The sequence below is a fragment of the Falco naumanni genome, chromosome 15, assembly GCF_017639655.2.
Source record: "Falco naumanni isolate bFalNau1 chromosome 15, bFalNau1.pat, whole genome shotgun sequence".
Taxonomy (NCBI): Eukaryota; Metazoa; Chordata; class Aves; order Falconiformes; family Falconidae; genus Falco; species Falco naumanni.
In genome coordinates, this window is record NC_054068.1 from 10,320,338 (window position 1) to 10,344,892 (window position 24,555).

The 24,555-nt window shown below is 41.6% G+C and overlaps 2 protein-coding genes across 3 annotated transcripts in view; both read left to right on the forward strand.

The window, feature by feature from the left end:
* Nucleotides 1-12,726, forward strand: part of BEAN1 (brain expressed associated with NEDD4 1) — a 61,332-nt gene extending 48,606 nt beyond the window's left edge. For both annotated transcript variants that reach the window (XM_040615083.1, XM_040615084.1), the window contains one exon: nt 9,089-12,726. In XM_040615083.1, the coding sequence (XP_040471017.1) occupies nt 9,089-9,437 (349 nt within the window). In that variant the 3' untranslated portion in view covers nt 9,438-12,726. The remainder of the gene's footprint in view (nt 1-9,088) is intronic.
* A 4,037-nt stretch (nt 12,727-16,763) lies between these two features.
* LOC121098142 lies at nt 16,764-22,965 on the forward strand. The gene is made up of 2 exons (XM_040615822.1): nt 16,764-17,152; nt 19,313-22,965. The coding sequence occupies exons 1-2, from the start codon at nt 16,787-16,789 to the stop codon at nt 20,813-20,815; spliced, it is 1,869 nt and encodes a 622-aa protein (XP_040471756.1). The 5' UTR covers nt 16,764-16,786; the 3' UTR covers nt 20,816-22,965.
* The last annotated feature ends 1,590 nt before the right edge of the window (nt 22,966-24,555 follow it).

The window sequence follows — 24,555 nt, forward strand, 5'->3', positions numbered from 1 at the left end:
TTTCACCCCACTCCACTAAATGCTTTTTCACTCCTTAGTGATTGGATATTGATGGTATGTACAGACCTTTAGGCTACCAAGATTATCACCTTTTTGATCTGTCATTCTTGACTGTCTAAAACAGATCATCATTGAGGAATGACTCCAGAGATGGAGGGATTTAGCTTCAGGTATAGTTTTAGTGGAAGCCACTAAAGTCCTCTCTTTATTTCACATTGAATTGTGTCCTGCGGGGCACACTATGATAAAAAGCTATTACTCTAGCAATCACATTAGAATACATTAGGATTTTTTTTTGCTTGTTTGTTTGAAGTCTGCTTACTTTACCCATTTGGTCATCTTGCCTAATCTATATAGGATCAATTCTAGAGAAAATTGTCTTGTTTAGTCTTGGTAAATTCCAGTACTCTTAATACCCGTGTTCAGTCTGCATTGTTTAAATGGGCTAATCCATTTATAAAGTACTTTAAAGTGGCAAAAGGAAATGCTTATGTTTTACAGACAGATCATCTTTTCTAAGACATTATTTTCCATCCCCCACTTCTAATGAAGTTAGCCGTATCAGACGAAGAAGGCTTGAACCAGCTTCCTAAATTTTCTTGAAAGACAGAATTAGGCTTGCAGGAAACTAACATAAAAACAGGCTATGCTGTGCTATATTCCTTTGCCAAGGCCACTTTTCCTGCAAGCATGCAAGGTAAGTAGCTTTTGACACGTTACAACGACAGCTGGCAAAGCATGAGATGGACATTTGTGGTTAAGTTCAGATCTGATTTCAGTACCTTCCTTGAGATTTTCAGTCAGTAAAGTTAAAAAAAAAAAAAGGAAATACGACAGGTTTAAAACCATTGGAAATTATGACAGGAGATAAAATTCTCAATTCTTTCAAGTCCAAATTCTGAGCAACTAAACCCTCAAAAGCCCCTCTCCACATCCCAGTGCTATTCCTAATTACTGTTAAGTATAGGAACAAGTTAATTGCTTTGTTGTTAGTTATTTGCTTTCTGATGTGAAGGGATTTTTACATGGTAGTCACATTTCACAGCCCATCTAGTGAACAGGGAAACCACCTTAGTGTCTGACATTGAGAGGTCAGAGTGTGCAACTGAGATCCCAACAAGCGTATCCAGACTAGTATTTCACAGCTCTGGTATATCTCTGAACAGAGTCCAGTCCCAGTGAGGTTCTTAGCTGATGTGAATGCCACTACACCAGTGGCAGTACCATCAAGTTCTATCTGTTGTATGGACAGGTCTTCCCTCAGGCTTCCTTCATCTTGATATTTTTTACTAACAGACCATCCTTCAGGAAGCCATTTCAGTCAGAGGAACACAGGCGTGAAAGGACCTGCTGCAGTCACCCAGTCCCACCCCTGCTGCTGCAAGTCATCATTTTTAATAGAAGTTTACTTATTCCATAACAGAGTTTGCAAGGATCTTGTGTCCCCATTATACTCATTCCAGAATATCTAAGGACAGATGCAATTCCTAATTATTATGGCAACCTTCTTATTTTCAGCTTAAATTTGTTTACAGCCATTTTATGATTTTTTTTTTTTTGGTCATTTCCATTCCTCTCAAATATCCATACCTTTGTCTTTACTTAATTCTTGTATTTGTAGTCAAAAATCTCACATTCAGCCTGTATGTTATCAGGCTAAGACACAAAGTTCTCTTTGCTTTCTGTCATCAAAAACATCTGTTGGGATGCTGTATCACCTTGACCAGCCTTTCTCTACACCTGTCCCAGTTTCACTCAAGAAGTGCAAACTATTACTGCATATAAAAAAAAACACACCTAAACAACCCTGCAGCAGTGAAAGCAGAAAAACCTGATGAAAGAGAGGCAGCAAGTATTTCTAACCAAAAATTTGTGCCATGCAGAACACTCACAACTTAAATCTGTTAAGTCATTGATAACAGTACTGAAAGAAGGAATATTTTTCTGTAAATTCCTAGTAGTTAAACTTTCTGTTGCATACTGCAGATATTATTTCCTTCACCTGCTCAGAATTCATTCCTAGAATAATACAGCAAATACCTGTCTAGGAGTATAATCCTAAAACATATCACATGGCAAACTTCCTCAAATATTAATAGGTCCTAAGCTTTCCTGCCAACAGGCAAAACTTGGTATTGTTGTTTAGAACACTGTTGTAGATTAACTCCATGACTTGGGAGGCTACAAGAGATTAATCTGAAATAAATTTGTCTTAAATTATTATTATAACTCAACCACTACCCATTGCTTCACTGCCTTTTACAGTATAATGTTTACAGAAATCCAGAGACTAAACACTGTGATCAAGTGGTTCTTATTATATATAAACTTAATGCTAGGATTAAGTGTGTCATGTAAAATCTTCATCACAGAATGACTGGTTTTATTTAAAACATTTATTTTAATTATTTAAAGCTGAACAATTTTGTTGAAATTGTATTATGCCAGTTTTAAATGCTATCTGGTATACGTTCTCATGAAAACACTGTTTACATTTAATTTCATTTTCCATCTGGAATAGTCATCAAAGACTCACAAATTCCTCAATATTATTTGACACATTGTACAGAAGAAAGATCCATACTTTTAGTGCTTATTAACACAAATAGTCCTACTGTAGTTGCCGGGAATCAAAAATTCCAGAAATAAGTAAGAAGAGAAATAATAAGCCAGAAAAAAATTTAAGTCCAGGTTTCCTGTCTCTTCAAGGTTTAAGTTACTTAAGCCTTAGATGTTGCCTTGAACAATACCTTGGGTTACATGTTTTACTATTTAAAAACATTAAAATAGAAAATAACAGTGTTATTTGTTCACGGTTACCTACTCCAAGATCAGGCAGGCACCTTAGAGGTGCATTTACCGCACCTCTGGGAGCTTAAAAGTCAATTAAGTTAAGAGATCAGCATCACTCTACAACGAACAAAAAGGGAGAGGTTCCTCCAGAGTACCTTAAGAGGAGTCTCCCCCTTGTTTAAATAGCCACATTTCAAACACAGGTGACAAAACATTTCCAGAAAATACTCCAGGGATTTTATGGAGCATCAGATCATTCCTTCAGGGCCCTGTCCTGGCTGACACTGTGGGCTTTTATCTCTAGGTGTTAAATGTTTGTTATCTACCCCCTCACCCACTGTAACTTGGGATCAGTCAGAGTCAAAAATTCTGATGTAATACTATCCAGGCTCAGACACAGATGGATATTGATTTCATACTAACACAATAAGTAGGACTGCATAGGAGGAGGTGCCACTTAACCACATTTGCTTACTCTTGCACTGTCACTCTCCTAATTACTAGGCCCCAACAGTTCAGGGTGTTTCTTTTTTTAATAAACAAGTTTTGGCTCTTCATTCTAAGTCACTGTGCAAGAATTAAATTAAGTGAATGACTGAGACAATCAGTGATATGGATTTCTATTATATGAAAATATTAAAGCCCTGCTTAATAAATCACTGAAAGCATGCAAAAAGCCAAAATATAGTTAGTAAATGTACCTAGTGCCTCAAATGGAAACTGTCAGTATCAAAAATAAACCGAAAACATATCCTGTCTCATGACATATGTCACTATAAGAGCAGTTCTGCCAAGAATGATGCATTTCTTCATGGTAGTTATACATCACCAAAGAATATATGTATTCTAAGAAAAAACACCTCAAAGGAAACACTGACAGATTTCCAAGCTGCTGTCCTACAAACCCTGCTGTTAGTAGATTACGGGCTCAGAGATAGCATCATCAGCTGAACTACTTACATGGTCATCAAACACATTATTTTTTCCTTTGATCTTCTTTTTAAAGATTTACAGTATATTTGTTCTAATTTCAGGTTTTCTTTATCAGGTAACATCATATAAACATCCTTTGTATTGTTTTCATCATAACAAACCTGTCAGCACATGTATTTTCTAGATTTAGTGATTCTGTTTAGCATTATTAAAAGAAGACAGTGGGTCACCAGTAAAATGGAAACAGTGCAACAGGACCAATTTTAGTGGAGTCGTAACATATAACAAATGAACAAAGCAAACAAAAGGAAACAAAAAGACATCTATTTAACAAAGAAGAACCCTTCATTCCCCAGATTTGCCTTTTTTTCACTAGCCATTGTTCGCATCTTAAAAAATTTTGTAAGTAGAACCTTCTTTCCCCAGACAGTAGGTCATAATTTATGAACGACAGCTAGTTAAATAAGCTCTTTTGGGTTTCCTTAGCAACAAACCTATCCTAATACTTACTGCAATGAGACCTGACAAATTCGTGAAGTTACCCCCCCCCCCCCCAAGATTCCAAGTCAACAAGGTCAGATTGAAAAGTTGCTGTATTTGTTAAGCAACATCCTTCTCTTTGCATATCACATTTACATGTGGTAAGATGTTAACAGCCATCAGCCTTCCCTGTCTTTCAGAGTATAATTATCCCTTAAAAACTCAGCAGCATAGTCTACAATGACAATGAACTTATTCTGACAAGAAACAAGGCCCAAAAAAAACCCCACCAACCAAAACTGTAGACAACAGCACATTTCATAACTGCCTGTACTAGCAAGTATTTTTGGTTTTCCACTTCAGTCATGCAAGCTCTATGCTCTTGCATTTTCGGTTGCAAAGCAAATATATAAACTCACATATATACATAGGTGTCATTCCCTTAGCAGTTACTGAGGCTGCACTTTCATAATATGGCTGAGAAGTTCTGCCTGTGAGCTGTGGTCTAAGACCTACCCGACTTCCTCCATCTCTTCTACTTCCCTTGTGTTGCACTGACGCCCTTCTGACTACACTCTGAGCCTCTAACTTTGGTACCTAATTCAGTAGAAATTCAGCCCAGAAAACACACACACACAAAACCAAAAACCACCAAACCCCCACCCACACACAACATTTATGCCTATTTAGCTCCAGAGTGGGTATCACGGTTTGGAGGAAGTAGTGCGAGGAACACAGTGGGAGTATGCAACAGGACAGGGGACAGACACTTCCTTTCAATTAAATGGACATGGGCTCATACTGAAACCACAGCTTTACACATCTAAGCTTTACAGCTGCCACCTTCTCAGATGAAAGTTGCCATACTTAAGTTACTTGCATGTAACAGTATAATTTTAATATTAGGAATCATCATTACTGATTGTTATGGATGCACTGGTTCTTTGTAGTGGTAGCCATCATTACATAGTACCTCTTGGCCCCTGTGGTATCAAGGTTTCCATAGTAGCTGACAAGAAAGCAGCTTCTTCATGCTGTTCTAGTTTGTGAATAAAGAGACCTAAAAGCTCTGTCAAAGGTGCAGACCTCACACTGCAGGACAACTTAGCCATACCACGTCGTTCACGATACACGCCTCACTGCAGTAAAATGCAAGAGTCCATTCACCTCTCCTCCTTAAACATGAAGCTTTACTTTAAGACAACAGTAAAGGTTTATTCCAGTATCACCCACTGCAATTAGCTGCAAGAAATTATTTCTGTTACGATTTTTTATAAGTAATCCTTTAAATCTTTTGAGGAATGATTTTCCAACTGCCAACATACATGGACAGTGGGTGCTTATCAAATTATGTATTACTTATTATACTTGCTTAGAATCCTCTAATACAAAAAGATCTGGTAAAGCTGAATAAGTTTACATATTATGGTCTCTTTGAAGGAGAGACTGCAAAACAAAATTCATGCTTGTAGTGTTGATAATTCATTAGTTATATTACAGGAGTACCTCTATAACAGTACTGAAAGCACAACCAAATTACTGAGGCTATTAAAAGGAGGACGGAAAAAAAAAAACACCAAAACAACCACCACCATCCACAACACACTTGGAAACCAGGGGAAAAAGAATACACGATTAAAGTTGCTTGTATGACCTTAATTCACCTCCTTTCTGTCCTCAACAGAAAACACAGGAACTTTCATCTGTAGCCTTCACTACTAGTATTATAACAATAGCTGTTTGCAATGTCAGCGTTACAAGCAAAGATATCATGCTTTGAAGAGAATATAGGAAACAGTATCAAAATCATAAATTGCTAATGAAATACAAGAAGTTATTTAAAAAAAAAAAAAAGCTAACTGCATGATTTGTACTTGCCTCCTTGGCCACAATGATGTACAGGCACATCTATAAAGGTGCCAAAAAGTTACTTGATTGAGAATCTTGCATGTGTTCTTTACTGCCCTATTCCGTTTTTAAAATGTTATCTTAATTGACAAAAATGAGGGGGGAACATCACTTGCATTGGAGTTGGGACAAAAAGAGAGAAATATTTTTAATCCATCATATGTATGAAGAAAAAGTACCCTAACACTAACATACTGATATTTGAAACTAAACACTAAAATGCCAGGTCTTGAATACCGTAATTTGCTACCCATTTGTCTTGATGCTTAAAAGTCCACTTCACACAAGATCATTCCACTATTTATCCCACCGAGCATGTTAGTTCTACAGAGCTGAGCTACAGTCCATGAAAGATATTAAATTAAATCCAAGGGAGAGAAATGCAGATGATCATGTAACAACAGTAAGTAGAAGGTTCATACTGTGCCCATTTCTCCTTTAGGTCAGTGGCAGATTTCCCTTGTGCTGGGCCTCTGCCCAGAATCGGGAGGCAGAGGAACTTCTTCTCTTTTGTATCTCAGCAAAGAAGATTCAAACTTTTCTACCTTGAAACTCACATTACTGTGGGCTTTTCAAAACTGAAACACTTTCACTATGTCGGTGCTCTTTGTTTACCTGATTAAAGTCAGTCAAAAACCACGGAAAGTTTTTAAATAAGTTCACTAGGATTTGGGTGAGCAAAATGTAAATTAACTAAAGACGCATCTCATAGTAAGTAATCCTGCAAAGAGTGGCTCTTCCTTTACTCTTGCTGAGTTCATGACCAGTTGTGGACATCATGTCCTCAATCTCTGCCTGAGGTCTAAGGTCTCTTAAAATATTATCAGGTATGCTTGAAAGCTTCAGGGGCCTTCATAGAGGCTGGACTGAAATCTTTTCCACATGCTATACAAAAACAATTCGACCTCTAGAAGTATCTAGCAGCCCAATTCAGGATCTTCAGAACAGATTTGTTTTTAAACACCGTTCTTTCTGACAGGAAATTTAAAATTTTCTGATCTGAATTTAAAACCATTGTCCTGATGAATATAAAAATAAGATAAAAGGGAGGTAAAAATAAAACCATCTGTGGATATTTGAGTTATTTAGTAACCTAGTACTAAGATTTCACTTTCTTACCTTTCCCTTCCCCAAAAACCACTTCCATCACCCAGACTAGGAACAATATCATCAAAATCATCAGGAGCGCTCTGAGGGAAAGGTATGAATGAATGCAGCAAAACCAAGTAATTTTCTAAGGCAGGGCCTCCATCCTTGACTGCAGTAGATGGGAGCTCACTCTAACCAGTGCAAGCTGCCCTGCTGCAAGCCACTTACAACCTACAAGTAAGGTTTATTAACTATGGTTTAGCCTGGCAGTAATGCAATTACAGGGGGCAGAATGACTGCCTGCAGTCTACTGGGAAGCCATATGCTAAATATCATAAGTTTCAGGAAATATCCTCAATCTTAATGGCTCTGCAGTTAGTGTGGTTGAGGAAATAGGTTCTTAATTTGTCTGGCTCCAGCAGAACTGTTTTTCAGGTTAACTGAGGTATTTTACAGGAAACATTCCCTTCTTCAGAATTGGATTTAAAGCTATCCTGAAACAGTTAAACAAGACAGCCACCAACAAAGCAGGTCCAACATTTAAGATGATGATGTTATGACTCTTCCTCACCTTTGTAGCCAGTGAACCAGAAAACCAGACCTTCCTTCAGACAACTAGACCTGGGCTGATTTGATAGCAAAAGCGGAGTCAGCTTTAGTTTGTGGACAAACAAAACAGGTGATGCTAAGATAGTCAGGCAGCAGACCACCCAAATAACAGACTAGATCCACCAGTTCTGGTTCAGCCCTTCTCAGGGCCACAGTGCAACCTCTGCAGAGCCCGTAAGCTCAGAGGGCTGGGCAGTGCCAGCACAGCACAGTGCAAATGCATGGAGCCTGCTCATGTCCACTCTGTCCCATCCCCTTCCTACAACAAAGAACATGGGAAACTCAAGCACAAAGACACACTGGTCTATTCAGGCTCATTATTTACCCCTCATGGGCCTCCCAAGGCTGTGCAGTCCGAGCTCCAGTCTGAGGTGTCAGTCTGTGTTCACACAGGGACAGCAAGCACCGAGCATGGCAGTGGAGTGAGGAGGTAATTAATAGGTTCCCCTGGCTCTAGCTCAGTGACACAGACAGAACTACAAGCCTGGATAGACCTGAGTTGGCTCCTCACAGAAACCCCACAAATTGGTCTGTCTTGCATTCCTCCTTTTTTGGGAGGAACATGACAGGTAGTCTGCCAAGTCTCAGAATGACCAGCATGAGTCTGTCAAGATTATTCATCACAACTCTGCACCTCAGCAAGAAATCCTGCTGCCTCTGCCAGCACAGATCTGCAACCCAGACAACCCACCACATGTAACTGCTGGCTGAGCACCAGAGACCTGCGAGTCAGGAGGACACCGTTTGACATTATACTCTAGAGTCCATCTAAAGTTCTCTATACCTTATTTCATAACTAAAATGGCAACACCACTTCCTTTTTCTTCAGCCATTTTCTAACTTCACTGCTTAGAAGCAGCTGAGAGCAGGACTGAGTCCCCACTGTGTTACACTCACGTGACTGGTGCAGCGTGCACAGCCTTGTGTGAGCCAGCAGTGTTATTCCTCCTGCTCCTGCATAACAGGCTGTGAGGAGCTGGGCTTATCCTCAGGGGCCCCAGCAGAACAATGCTGCCACAGATGTTACTTTCATGCAGGAGGATGGGGTCTGAACTTTCACTGAGACCTCTGGGATTATCTTTAGGTAGCTGGAGATGTGCTTTTAAGTATTATGCTCTCGAGTGTCTCACATGGCAGGATAAGCAAGGATGTGGGCTGAGGAACAAAACACCAGATGATCCTCTTCTTCTCGCTTTACCTGCCCCTGTTATGCTGAAAATAATGTACTGTGGCATTTTTTACAGGAATCTAATGAAAAATTATTTTTTTCTTTCAGCTACGATGAATGTGTGGGGCCAGGAGCAACACAAATATATATTCCCACAGATGATCCTCCCCCATATTCTCTTACGGACCCTTGTCAAAGAAATGAAATATCTATAAACATTAGCTTGGAAGAAGCAGCAGCATCTGGGACTGCAGGACAAGCTGCAAATTATGCAGTCAGGCTGCAGGACTTGCAGCAGCCCATTTCATCCATCTCTTTGTCATCTCTCGCTCTGGAGGCTGCTCCCCTGTACGAGACGGTAGTGTGTGAACAGAATATCCCCATCCCACTCGTTCCAATGGAAGTACTGAAAAATACTTCCACTGACTACCAGACCCTTCTGAACCAAATCATGTGAATAGAAGTGGCTCTTTCCTTCAATTCTTCTGAAGAACTCAGACCAACAAAAAACATTTAAATGGAAGAACAAAACCTCTGAAAGTTTTACTTATTTTATATCTTTAAACAGGGATGCAATGGGATTTTATTTTTTACAGCGAATTTTGAAAGTTTACCTAATCCTCCCTCTTTGTGCTTCAAAGTGTTCCATGACATCACACAGCATAAAAGAGCAGCAGTGACAAGTGGTGCATCTGACCTTTTTGAAGCATTTCAAAACACATTGAAATCAGCCACTCTTAACATAGATACATGTTATCCAGTCAAGCCTACTTGATTTCATGATAGTTCGCATGTTTTAAAGCAGAAGGAAAAAGATGAGCATTTTGTTGTCTTTCTAGGTTTCACTAGTAAGTACATTTCATTCAGTGTCTTGGCAACAAAGCATTTTTAAACAATGCTTTGTCTAAATATGTATTTCCTTAGACAGAGACAGAGCACTGCCTGCAAAATATGACTATCAGTGCCATACAGGAGTGAAAGAAAAAGGAGAATAATATTGTGAGTCACATTTTTCCTTTGGAAAGCCTGGCCAGTACCAGGCTTTCCAGAGCATTGCAAAGCCTGCTATTCAGTCTTCCTCAAAAAGAAACCAGCGGCAAGCGATGGAGAGGTGGCAATGGAAACCCAAACACCAATTGGCTTTACCTACAGAAGCTGAACTACAGCTGTGTGCAGGCTGGGAGCTGCATGCCCTTCACAGGGACTTGCTATAGCCAATGAAGGGCAGTGCCTGGAATCCCAGAAGATGCTTCATGCTGACTCCCATGCATGACTGCATTTTCAGGCCCTAACTGGTCTCTTTCTTCAGTAAGGAGGCTGCAGTGTTACAAAGGACCTTGATCTCTAGTAATTGCATTAGTGTGATATAAATCATAGATGCTGGACTTGGCATGCACAGTTAACAGAGAACCCTCTTTTATTAGGCATGATCCTTTTCACTGAAATTTTGGTACCCACAAATCTAGCCTCTGTTCACTCACATGTTCATTTGGTAAGTGCATACAAGTTGGAGATGCACACTGGCAGGAACAGCAGAGGCAAACTGCAGATGTGAGTTTAGTCTTGCACAGTACACAAGCACCCTGTCTCCACGTAACAACTAAACTACATGTTCAACCAGTACGTGTTAGTAGAGTTATCAGAGGCTAATCTCCACTAAATCTTAGAGGTATTTTCAGTGAAAAAAATGGTTTGGTTTTTTTTTACTCTGATAAAACAGACTACCCCCACTGAAGGATATGTAAAAATGAGTATAGTAAATATAAAATCGCGTTTTAGAGGAAGCATCATCCAAATTATTAAAATTGCACTTAGATTTTTTTGTAAATACTAAATAATTTTCAACTGTAATCATCATTCAACACTGAAGATTGACACAATTATAATTAATACTTAGATGGGAAGTAATTATACGGTTCTTACTGCTGTATAAATTATACCATTACTGAGTCATATGCATATGATGAGATAAGGTAAGTACACATTTTTTGCTAAGTAGATAAGAGTAAATATGTATTTTGCTAAAATAACAGAATTCTGTTGCAGTTCAGCAAGATTTTCAATATTCTTAGTATACTATATCCAAAACAACAAAAAAAAATCACAATTTTGCATTGCAAAACCGCTAGCTGGAATTGCCAGAATGTAGGCTGTGTTTCACATCTGTACTTTTAACAGACAGAACTATTCCTCTGTATAAAGTACAAATGTAAAGTTTTGTGGCATGCAAAGTATCCTGCAATAAGAGAAACAACACTCTACACCATCTATTAGGGGCCAGAAATGAAAACCGACATAGAAACGTACCAGTCAGTTTTACTGGCAGGAAAATAAAACATGAAGGAAAGCACAGCGGTTTATTTATGCAGAATAGGACACGCTTTCATAGCTGTGTCTTCCTGCAGCTCTTGGAGACCTGCCTAGAACAGGGTAAGGCACTGGGACCAGACCGGCTTACTTCAGGCTGCTACTGGGGAGGTGGCGGGGGAAATCTAATAAACAAATATTAGGAAGCAAATGCGATTATTTTTTTCCCCTTGAAAGCATGTCTCTTACATGTCTTACATGACAAACCTGAAGGTTCTTCTGAAGACAAGCACAGAGGGCTTTTCACGCCTGGCAGGCAAACCTCTACTCTGTTACAGATGTTTACAGTTTCTGTGCATGCTGGGAAATCCTTTCAACCTGTTAGGCTTTTTAACCTGACAGGGATTTCATGCCCTTCCACTAACTTTCTATCTGTGGTTTACAAAGTAAGCTGATTTTAAGTCGGCCTGTGATGAAAATGGGAAATGGGTATTTTACCTCATGATAGAAATGCATTTCTAAGATTATAGAAAACTATTCAAAGCCTTTCTTCATTTGGTATGAGTTAAGCATCCTTAGCATTGCGATCTGGATTGCATGTAGCAGCATTACTTACCAATAGCTGACTACTCCCTCTTGTGGTGTACTGCTTTATAAAGGCAAGTGATCTGGTTATCACACCACAAGGAGTTCACAATGAGGGGCTCGTCCAGCAAAATAATCCCAGCTCCTTTGTCACGCAGATATGGAAGCCAACCAAAACATACACTTCCATACTGCAGCATTTTTCTAAGTTACCACTAAATGCATAGGCTACATCATTTGTTATAAACAAATACCCTAAAAAAAACCAAAACACCTGTGAATTAAAAGTAGAGTATGCTACCTTCAGCGATACCTTACCACTATCACTTGCAAGAGTGGCTTAAAATTCTCTACTCTTGTTAATCTTTTTAACGAGGAGACACCAACAACGTTTTGGGAAAAAAAGCTTATGAATCCAACCCTGCAAACAGACAATACTTGAAAGAGAAGTTTACAGCTCCAAAGCTGCTCTAACAGCTTCCAACACTAAACTGGAACAGCATTGAGATTTCTAGTAATCATACAGTAAGAACATGTTTTCATTTCTTGAAGAATATTTAAGATCCCAGAAAAATCTTGGCAAAGCTGACAGTGTCTCCTAACACTCCTCTTAAGAAATTCATGTCCTCCTATCAGACTGTATCGTAAACTCTCACATAATTTTAATGGCAGTGCTAAAACTGGCTTAACACAGGCCTTTCATTTATTACATGACTAATATCAGAAAGAAAATTGTTTGGACATGCTGTTTCTTGCTACGTGATAACAGTACTGTATTTCTGTAGTCACCTCTTTTGCTTTGATTTTTAGTATATTGATCTTTACACAAACTTTCAGTAAAGAACATACATGTATAGCCTCTGTGCTTTTTATTGTGTCAGTATCACTTTGGTACTACCCACAGCCTTTATTTAGCCTCCTGTTAATCAGGCAACTAAGCAACTGTTGACTAAGCAACATCACAGTTCAGCCACTTATATTTGGATTTTACATTTGTCAGAGATCACAGGAATAAGCAGCCATCAGAGCAGTCAGGTCTCTTCTGCTCAGGCAGACGAGTCCATGTGTGCCCAGCCAGGATCAGCCCAGCTAAGCAAGAGCAGAAAGGGAAGAGTCTACAGTACTGCTGCAGTGAAAATTGTTACCTTTGAAATATTCTCAGGCATTTCAAGAAGCATCAGAAACCCTCACAAACACATACATAGGTACCTCTGAAAATTACTGAGGTCAGGAGACTGGAAAATGGCAACGTGTCACCAAGGGAAAAAGAAAAGGCAGGAAATAACAAGCCAGTCTTCCCAGAAATATTCAACCAGGTAATTTTTTAGCACAGCAAGGTGTGTAACAGTATTTCCTGAATGGAAACTACATCAAACTGATCTAACTCTCATGGTACAATCTGACAAATTATTCCCCTCCTTAAACTAAAGACATACTGTCTACATAAAATTATAACCACAGACTTCTGTAAATTAAAATAATAATCATCATACAAGGGAGTATCAATTGCTGTTAGTTTGAAAGGATGCATCAGGTGGGATCACCTATGTCCTAATGAAAGTGCTGAGTGTTGCGGGATTTCAGAGCTTTGAGAGAGAATGGACCTATTAAAAATCATCAATTTACGTTAAACTAAGAGGACAAATACAATTTCTGCACTTGAGAAATGTAGGCTCAAATTCACAAACACAACACAGAACAACCTGTTAAGACTACAGGAGAATGTCTGAGAATTAGACTGAAACAAATACGGCCTAACTGTGAGCCAATACTGTCACACTACTAGGAAAAAAAGAAAAACTAATAACAGCCTGGGAATACAAACAGTGCTGTTATTCTTAGAACATTCAAAATAGCTTTTCACTCACTACTGGTCTGTTAGGAAATCAAGTCCAGGCTGAGGCTGTACACTTCAAGGAAGACGACAAACCGGACTACCTAGAAAAAAAGAACAAGAAAGTTAAAAGGCCTGGTTATTATTTTTCTTGGTTTTGCATGACAGAGAATAGAAAGCTGTTCCTCACTGCTACCTAGAAATGAGATACTAGAATGAAGGGGAAAAATTCCACATGTTACTGAGAATGGAAACCCCAAGTTTCAGTCCTCTCCTTCTAGTGGAGCTTTCCATGTCCTCTCTTTAACACTGTCTGACAGTGTCTGACACTGCTTCATGGCCTGGGAATTGTTAGTTGTACTTTTGTTTCCAAACCCTAGATGTTCTGCCAATACCCTCTGGGAAGGAGGATTCTCTTAGCCCAGACCACATTAGTGACCCAGTGAGAACTACAAGATTCCTAACACCATACTGTTGTCACAGCAAAAAGCTACATGTGAAATGAGAATATTTCTGTTGATATATATGTTGATATAAATGTTGATAGATAGAAACTAAATCCATGTTTTCTGAATCCCCAACAGCATCTCATGTATTAAAACTTCTTCTCAGCTAGCAAAGTTCATCTTTATTTCCCTTTTCCATAGCTCACAGTCACACATGCTTGAACACTGCCTACTGAACTCATAAGCATACCATAAATTAACAGCCCAGATTTTCAGACAGGTCCACATGCTTATTTGTTCTCCTGCATTTCCTATCAATGCCATTACAATAGCCCTTCTCTGCCTAAATTAGCCCAACTACAATGAAAAAAAAAAAGAAAAATCAGGTATACAACTTGATGGAGTTCACCAGCTATTGGCATTATATCTTTTGAACTCCAGGGAAACAGCAACAGTTTGCATGCGCAGCTGGAAGCAGCCATTCCTTTCTACTGAATTCCTCTTCTCCCCTAGAACTAATGACCAGGCTTTTATCTTGCTGTAGTCTTTTTCATAAAGTCTATCTTCTGTAACACTCCAAATGAAACTAAATCCATTCACAATGGAGAGACTTTTTTTAAAAAAAAGAAAATTCAAATGACAATGAAGCAGTGAAAGAACCCTGTAAAACTTAAGATTATTTTGTCACAGCTTTGCTCCTCGCAGTATTTTTTATTTCTGCAAGAGATTGAAATCAATAATAAACAAAATTAATACACCCAGAAAAGAGCAAAACTCCTTTGCAAAACCTCATTGAAAATCTCTTTCAAAATTTCATTGATGAAGGAGGAGCAAGATGGAAGACCTCATAGCTTAGGAAATTGCAAATGGACTTTTGAGCACCTGGGTCACGGGCAAGGACTCTGCCCTGTTGGCAGTGACAGGATTGGTACCACACACACATGCCAGGGAAGCAATTAAGTTTCCCTTTTAGAAAACAGGCTTTCAAAGCATTAAGACCTTCAAAATACAGAAAATAAATCCCATTTTTGGAGGCTGTACTGGGAAACTAATTCCAAATATAACAATGCAATAATAGGTAGATATATGAGATAACTCAGTATTTTATGTATTATACAAATATGCTCTATTGAGAAGTGAAAGTCTCAAAAGAACCAACGCAAGATTCCCTGAATCATTCTACTAAAACATGCCTGGCTTTAACAAAATGCAGCTATTCTATACATTAAGGAGAACTGCAAAGCATAAAGAATCCAATCCTACCCCTGTGGGAGCGGGTGTGCAGAAACATGAAATCCAACCCTTTCATTTGGGTCAGTAAAGTTTTGCACATGGCAAGAAGAGAACTAAGTTGCCTGAAGGCACCCTGCTAAGAGTATAGCCAAGCTTGTCTGTGTATGCATGCGCATATGGTAGAGGAGGAAAGGCAGACATCGCGGCAGATGGCCAGATGGCCTCATTTTAACATGTGGTGGTAGTATGGGGATTTGTTCCCCCTTCCCTCTTGGCTAGATCAGCAATTTTTATATAGCAATTATCCATACACAAATTCTACAAAAGTATTTCCTAGTGACATTTCACTTGGAATGACGATCAAAAGCATATGTTTTTGGAAAACCCACTTGCCTGGAAAGTCAGAGAGAAAACCGGTTTGTTTGCAACTCCATACAGCCACTTTCTGCAAGAAAAGAAACAGGACTGCGGTCAAGCCTGAGATTTCATTTAATCAGAAGAAGCCACACATTCCCAGTAGTTAGCAGGGAGACAGATATTCATTTAAAAACCTATAGTGTAATGAAGACAATCTATAATAAGATGAGCCATTAAAAAAACATTAAGTCAAATTCACACCTGCAGCAAGTCAAGTCAGCAGAGACACCACTGAAGGCACCCGCCCAGCTGGTCTACAAGGAAAATTAAGGTCAAGGGAGGCCGATGCTGACACTAAGTTATAAAATCACACAGGTGAACTACATTGTAGCAGCCATATGAAGTGACCCAAAATTCAGGTTCAGAAAGTCAAGATTAGCAAAACCATCTGGACAAAAAGTCGGGTTTGTTTTCCAGCTGCTGGACTCGACCTCCATTTCAAACCCTTTCCAGGAAACTTCTCAACTACCATAGCAGAAGACCCAAGCCTGTTTCATCTGAGGCAACATACAACAAGAACAACAAAACACACAAAGAGAGGGTTATGTTACAGATGCTCCCACTTCACCCCACAGCGCAGTCACCATTAGGGCAGCTTTCATCCCCACGCCAGACCTTGACCACCGAGCCGAACCTCCCCAAGCCGACAGCAGACACCTCCCTTCATGGCCCGCGGGCAGCCAAGAAAGCAGCCGGGACCACAGCACTGGAAAGAGGCAGGAGCAGGCCCGAGGCAGCCGGAGCGGGAAGCGAGAGGCCTCACCTCAGCGCGGCGCGGCCTCGCCTCCCCTCGCCTGGGCAGCGCCACGCGGCCGCGCTCAGCGCCACCAGCCCGCGCACAGCGCCGGAGATCGCCCCGCCCACGCGGCAGCGCCCGCCCCGCCCTCCCGCCTTTCGCTTTCGGTTCGGCGGGGCGCCCGCCCCCCGCCCTGACTGACACGGCGGGGCACCACTGACCGCCCGGCGCGGCCGGCGTAGCGACCAATGGCGGCCCGAGCGGCGCCGCGGCCCGCCGGGCGGCTCAGCCGGTGCGGCGGCGCCATGAAGGAGCCGGCGGCGGCCGAGGAGGAGGTGTTGCGAGACTATATGGCGTACTACGCGGCCCGAGGGGCGGAGGGGAAGCTGGCGGCCTGCGACGAGGCCGCCCTGAAGGCGAGGGCGCGGCGGCTGCTGGGCTCGCGGCGGCGCGGCGCCCTGGACGTGTGCGGCGTGGCGGAGCTGTGCCGGCGGGCCCGCGGCCGGCGGGGCGGCCCCGTCCTGCGCGACCTGCTGAAGGCGCTGGAGGTGCTGGAGCTACTCTGCATCAACCTGCTGCTCAGCCCGTGGCGCAAGGAGATCCGGTCGCTGAAGGTGGGCGGCGCCGCGGGGCCTGGGCGGGGGGTGCCGCCGGCCCGGGGAGGCCTCGGCCGGCCTGTGGGGTGGTGGCCGCGGAGCTCCGAGGCCTCTGCCCCGGGCCTGCGGCGCAGGGGGCTCGGCGAGCCGCGGACAGCGTGAGGAGCCCCTTTCGAACGGGGTAGGGGTGCCCTGAGCGCTGCGGGGTATTCGCTGGCTTTCGGCGGCCTTGGCCTCGCCGAGGCCGGCCCTGCAGGGGCCTTCCCAGGAGCGCTGAGCAGCTCAAGGGGCTGGAAACGGAGACAAGTTATCGTTAGCATTACAGACGTTATTATTATCAGTTGTTGTGAGTTAGTGGGGAAGTAAAAAGATACAGTGAGAGGCACAGATGGCCGTTACTTTGAGTTTTAACCTTTGCTTGCCCATAAGGAGGCGATGCTTTTTAGCCCTGGTTGTCCCTTTTGTTACAGTTTGATGCCAATGGCCGAGTGGGCCGGTATCTTGCTGGGCCGGTGATTTTGCCATCTGCCCAAGCTCTGGTGAGTGCAGCTGGTGCAGTGGGTAGGAAACCCCTCCCCTAAGAAGGAAATGCTGTTGCTGTTGCAAGGTGGAAGGTTACCCTGGTTCCCTAGAACATGTCTCATGGTCCGGAAGAGACAGCGGTCGTCAACGCATGCAAAACCTACTTGTATTTAAACAAAATACCTGAATACCCAAGATGCAAAGTTACTTCCCTTACTACAGCAACAGGTGCTGGTGAGGAAAAGCCATTTCTTTCCTTCTTCCTGACCTTAGGTTCCATCTGTGGATTCTCAAACAGCTGTAGATTCTCCTCATTCATCTCCCTAAAACAGGGCAAAGCATAAGATAACCAGGTCTACAGTTAATGGGCTTATCTTTTCATAACATGAGAATCCTAGGCGTCGTTAAAATCAGCACCACTGTGGGTAATCCAAAGTGCAAGACAGCCTGCTGAAGGCCTGAAATAATTCGACTGCAAGGCACAAGTTGGACAGTCACCAGTATCTTGTGTACATACAGGTCTGATAAAAAGTTTCTTGTTGTATGTGGAATACTTGTTCACGTGTCCTGCCTCTCACCTGCTCTGATGTCACCCCCCCTGCATGCCTGCACTTTACTTCCCCTCCAGAAGAAACAGAAGCTGAGAAGTAAAAGACACTGTTGACAAATTTATCTGAGAATGGGCTGAGCCTTGGTCCTGCATTGTATTATGGCCTTTTAGGTTAATGGCCTTTTTTGAAGTCAGCTTTGACCTCCCCCAAGCATGTGCTTCTGAGACTAATGCTTAGGACTCAGCCTTAGGAAGCAGGTCAGTAAGTCTCACTCTGGGCAGCCTGAAAATAAGGTATCCTGATTCTGGAGGTCTTGACTTTCCTGCCTCCATTCTGTTCTGACTTGCCTGGAGTTGGTTATGCTTATGTCAACATAGTCTGTTCAATCACAGTGTTTCAGACAAAACCAAAAACTACTTCCAGTTTACAAACTAGGCCTCATGCCTGGGCTAGATGTTGAACGATTTTTTAAGTTGTTACACAGCAACAGCATTTTATTCAAGCTGTATTTTGGCAGTGTTTCTGCTAGAATAGTCTCCCTTCAAAAAGATGCTTTCAAAGAAATGGCAGCTTAATTCAGGGGAAGTAGAGTTAAAGCAGGAGTCTGAAACATGGAAAATGTGACAGTCTTGTCACCAATTAAGAAATATGATTAGCACAGAGAGTGCATCATGTGTGTTTCTTTAGGAAAATATTAGACCTCAGTGATTTATTCTACGAATCTTCTTTTGTTTAAAATTTTCCGTTCTTCAGTCGAGCACATAAGATTTATTTCTGAGGTTCTGTAGTTTGACTAAAATGATTTTTTACTCTGTTTTGAATACTGATGCTCTTAGCCAGTATCTCAGCAGGTTTAAACTGGCATAACTTAACTGAAATTAATGTGCTATAGCAAAGCTATAATGCTTGGGAGGCTGACAAAATAATGCAGTTAGAAAGGCCTCACTTTGATTCAAAATTCAGGCTTTTAGGAACATAGTTTTTTTAAAAGATGTAAGTAATTTTTTAAATACTTTTGATTTTTAGGAAATCTTTCATGCTTCCCCTCACCCCCACCCCCATCCCCCAGTGTTCATCTGTTTTACAATGTTGCATTCTGTTTCAGACATTCACCGGTAATTTTGTCTACTGTATTCAGTCTGTGCTCCCAGATGACATTGTAAAAACAGTACTGGAGAAAATAGGTTACATTGCAACAACAGCAACAGAGTTTTCACTTGTCAAAAAAAGAAACAACGAGGAAACAAAGCAGACTGCATTTGAAATGTTCCTGGCAAGAATTGAGTGTGAAACCATCCTTGAAATGACAAATGAAGAAAAACATAGCAATTTGGAGAAGACCTTACAGAAGCAAACACAAATGCACGGGCATCATGGAGATAACGACAAAGAGAATCAACCCCAGAGAGAAGATGCTGAAAATCTAGAAAATAAAGAAAACAGTGAGACATCTTTGTGCCTTGCTACTCAACAGAAGTCTTCAACTAATAGTGATATGTACTTTGAAACTGCTGAGGATCTCAAGATCAAAGATGACATGCCTCAGTTAGCAGTTGCTCAATCCACTAACAGGCTTCAGGAACACCAAAGGCAAGTCATTAACACTGTACATTTTCCAGGCAAATGCTCAGACAGCGAGGACTTCTTGATCAAATATAGTGACATTGTTATAGGACAAACACCTATTTTCAGTGAGACTCTTCCTCCAAAAGCTTTTGAAAAAAAGCCAAGAGTCAGTCTAAGTGAAGAATGTGTTTTGGCAGTCACTGCGGAGTCAACTGCAAATGAGATCAGGCCTGTGCCACTCTCACCAGGAGCAAGCGGTCCGCCAGCCTTTGCAATATTTGCTGACAGCTCTTGTGACAGCAAAAACACTTCGGTGTACAAAGCTCAAGTCATCCCTGAAGAATCAATTGAAGCAGAAATTAACGATGCCATAAATTGCATAGACCCAGACCCTACAGATGAACCCAATGAGCTGAAGTCTCTGCCATACAAGGACGTTGCATCTGTCCAAAACTGCAGTGTCCCTAGGGAGGAGGAGGTTTGTGAGCTGCCTTTAACCTTCACAAAACTACAGATCAAGGACTCTCAGGAAGACCTTAGGTATCCAGTAGAGGAAACTGGCCAACCTGAGTCAGTATCATATGCAAGTACAAGTAGCAGGCATGTAAAAGACTTTAATCACTCCAAAATAAAACATACATATCTGACTAACGCTCAGATGCAGAACACAGCAGCTGTACATACTGAGCCATCGTCAGATCTGTGCTGTACTACTGGGAACATGGAGGATTCCACAACTGGTTCTGATAGCAAGAGACTATTAATGGATACTTCTCATGCACATACAGCGTCTGAGTGCTTCAGACGCATTAGAGAGCCCCCATACCTCACCTACATTCCACCACAAAGTATTGATGTTCGGTCTTCATGCATAAGAAGGACCAACGCACAGGGCAGAAGGAACCTCTTGCAGCCTGAATGTGACTCTTCTGAATGTGGTGAAGTAAAGCTGGAAAACTGTAATTCGAAAGTAAATGAAATCGAGGAGCCTTATGTCATTATTGACAAAACTGACCAAGGAATGTTATGCCATCACCCTTGATTCTACCAGTGCTTTATTTGTAATCTGCCTGGGTTTTTTCCTCTCACTTGTGGCCTTGATCATGTTTTCAAGGAGATAATTAGCTTTGTCAAAACTTTATAAAAAAAAAAATCCACCACCCATTTTGGACAGTAAAAAAAGGGAAGTAGTTGAACAAATTCTTAATGGCCCACTCTCATCTGGAACCTTGGGCACTGAAACCTCAGTGGTCGCCTTTCTAAAGCATCGGCAACATCTGTAAATTGGAATCCATTTAATTCATTACCCAGATTCCTTCTGGCTGTACTTAATGCCAGACAGGTTTCTTCAGTTAAGCACACTTCTATACTGTTTTCCTTTTTTTGATTTGTTTTTGGGGGGGTTTGGTTGGGTTGTTTGGTTGGGTTTTTTCCTTTACAGACCTATTCCTGGAGTATTCTTTTGAGTATAACATGCTGTACAATGATAAAAACAGGTAAATGTTTCTAAGCTGGAAGACCCAACTTCATAGCTTACAAATGCTATACTGGCGCTTACTTCTGTTAACTCATTACATTCCTATGAAGCTGTGCTCTGAGCTAATCTTGCTCTTGTTTTCAATTAAAAGTTTAGAAAGTTTGATAATATTCCTTTAGGTTTAAAGAAGGAAATAGCCCTGTGAACACTTTTGGTTTTATAGAGGCAATAACCCATATTGCAGATTTTATACCTGTCTTCACTTGTTACCAACATTTTTTGTGGCTACCACCACAAATTTCAAGAGAAGCACTGAGCATCATAATCATTCACTGCTACCAGATGAGCGACATCCAGCCACTGCTGCCATTTCTGTCACCCCTGTTCCTGCCACTTAAGTTTGCACCGGCTTTGGAGTTCACTAGACTTTTCTGTAAGCCAATTCAACTCGCTTCATGGTGGGGAAGAAACTGCCATTCTCTGCCGTTTTAGAAGCAGGAAAAAAGTCAGATCAGAGAAGGGTCCTGGTGAGCACTGCAGAAGCCAGGCTAAGGAATACCCTGTAGGTGGGAGTGCTGTGTGAGCACTGTGCTGTGAAGGAAAGGGAGCAGGACTGATAGGTCGGATCAGCTGTAAGCTGGAGTCCCAGCACTGACAACCTCTGTCATACAGAGCATTTAATTACATTTAGAAAAGCACACAGTCACTGGTACTGTATTTCAGCACAGTCTTCATTGCTTCTTTATGCATTTGTTACCTAGAAAGACAGCTGAATACTGCTTCAACTAACTTTTCCAGTAGCACATCAATGCTAAGAATGTGTTGTCTTATGTATAGTTAAAATATTCGCTGAAATTAATTTGGTATATATTTTTTATAATTGTTTATAATAAACTTCCCCCCAAAATTCAAAGAGGGAGCACATGGATTACACTAGAAAAACCTCAGGAGCTAAAATGTAAAGATCAGCTTTTTGTCATCACCTGATCTCAGCACTGTAGGGGGAGTAAAACTTTGACCAAGCTAACATGAAGTGACAGGACTGCCTTCAGCTGTACAAGAGGTTGGGAGAAACAGATTTTATGAACATTATACTTCTGTACTGGTTCTGGCTAGGATTGAGATAAGTTTCTTAACAGCAACCTTCGCAGTGATGTGTTTGCAATTTGTAGCTAAAATTTTGAAAATAGGAGAGTGTTTTGGTTATTACTGAGCAGTGCTTGCACAGTGTCACAGATTTCTTTTTCTAAAAAAATTAGAAACCCCGGTTAGGAACTGGGAGAGGGCAGAGCTGGGACAGCTGACCTGAACTGGCTAAAGGGATATGCCATACATGCTCGGCAGTAAAACTGGGATGGCAGAAGGTTGGGGGTTTTGTCTGCCAAGGTAGCCACTGCTCAGAGATGGGCTGGGCACGGGTCTGCTTGTGGGAGGTGGTGAGTTACTGCCATTGCATCACTTGTTTGCCCCCAGCCTCTTTCCTTCACTTACTAAACCTCTATCTCAACCCAAAAGTTAGCTTGATTTTGCTCTTCTCCCCTGTCCTGCTGGGGAAGGGGGGAGCAAGCAGCTGTGCAGGTGCTTAGCTGCTGGCTTGGTCAACCCACACTATCTCCTTACTCTTCTTTCAAGTACCCATCTGTTCTTCCTAACCATCTTGGTTTTATAAGCTATATTTTCCCCCTGTGGGGGTTATTAAAATTATGTGTTTTAAATCTTGTATTGTGTCAATTATTCAGGAACTCTGATTTAAAACTGCAAAAACCCCTTCCCATCACAAATGAAGGTGTCTCCTAAGCATTAAAGATGACCATGGGTACTACAGGATCCACATACCTAACATCCCACCTTCATCTTTACTGTAGCTGTACAAGGAAAAGTATTTAACAGCAATTTACATGTGAAAAACCACTACAAAAGGGAACTAGAGACCAGCACCTGAAAAGACACTACCTTGGGCATCAATGCCATGCTGCTGGCCTTCATTAAACTTGTTAACACCTAGGATGAGGAAACAGTTACTTAAGTCTTTACTAAACTTCCCCTCATGGGCCGGTGCACTGTTTTTTCCATCTTCATGCTACTTGGTGTACAGGAGACTTAAGTTCTTCACTTGGCCTACCTGAGCAGAGTTTTGGACCAGCATCTTCCATACCCAAGAACTTACGCACAACCTCACATGAGGAAAAAAAAATTATTTAGAGGGTCTTCCAGAAGAGAGAAAGCATAGCTCTAACTTACTAATAGTACACCACTGCTCCACAGAGTCACGGGAACACTGGTGGAGAGAGTAGTGATGAACAGTGCCCACCGAACAGTTGAACTGCACAACATTTATTAAATACAAAATGGCCATGTTCTGAGGATCTACCTCCTGTTACTCTTTGAGTACCTGGATTGAGGAAGACTCTCCTCTTTATGGCAGATTGGCCAGGACTGGTAGTAAGTGTCTTATCTGCCTTTGTAGGGAGAGCTGCTATGCACTTAAGTCTTCTGGATGTTTTCACCTGAGTTTGCCATTGCTGCAAGAACACTTTTAACTTCTCTTCCTGTACAAACGGTAAGGGTTTGAGTTCTTGTACTAGAAACTACTTTTGTATTTGCAGATTTATGGGGTCTCAAGAAACAACTGCTTTACAATTGAAGATGCCTGTGAAGAGACAGGATTTGAAAACCAGCTGAACTAAAAGTCATATTTAATAGGTCTTAGGCAGCAGTCCTTTGTGCAACTGCTTCCCCATCAGTAAGGTAGAACCAGGTTTAAAATCCTAGTTTTAAATACAGTCAGACCTGAGAAGAGGGACAGACAAAAGGGGATATAAGATTTCTGACCCCATCTGCCAGTGCCCTCCTGTCCCTGTTGGCAATAATCACTGCACCTCTCCTTGGCTAATTAAAATAAGAGCAACCACTCAAGCAGCGCTGCTAGCCAGCGAGAAGGCTGCCTGGGCCCCTTTCTAAGGGGAGGTGATTTGTGTTTGTAAAATGTGTGCCTATCCTCTGGTGAGCTGTCAACTTTAATTGTGCTACAGCTGGTCCTGATTGTCTATGAATTGAACGGGGATTTACTGACTGATGGGATGTCTTTCCATCGTAGAGGCACAAGGCCAATTCTGTTCACAAATTTATATGCTACACACAACCACTTTGAATGGCTCTGCTCTCCCAAGCCTTGGATTAGAGGAATTCTCTTTTGATCAGTGTAGGCACAGAGCTCAGGCAGGAGACCTGGTAGCTGGGTGATACTCACACCACTCTCCCTGCAGGGTCTCTTACAATAGTCATTTTCCCCCCCTTAACATTCA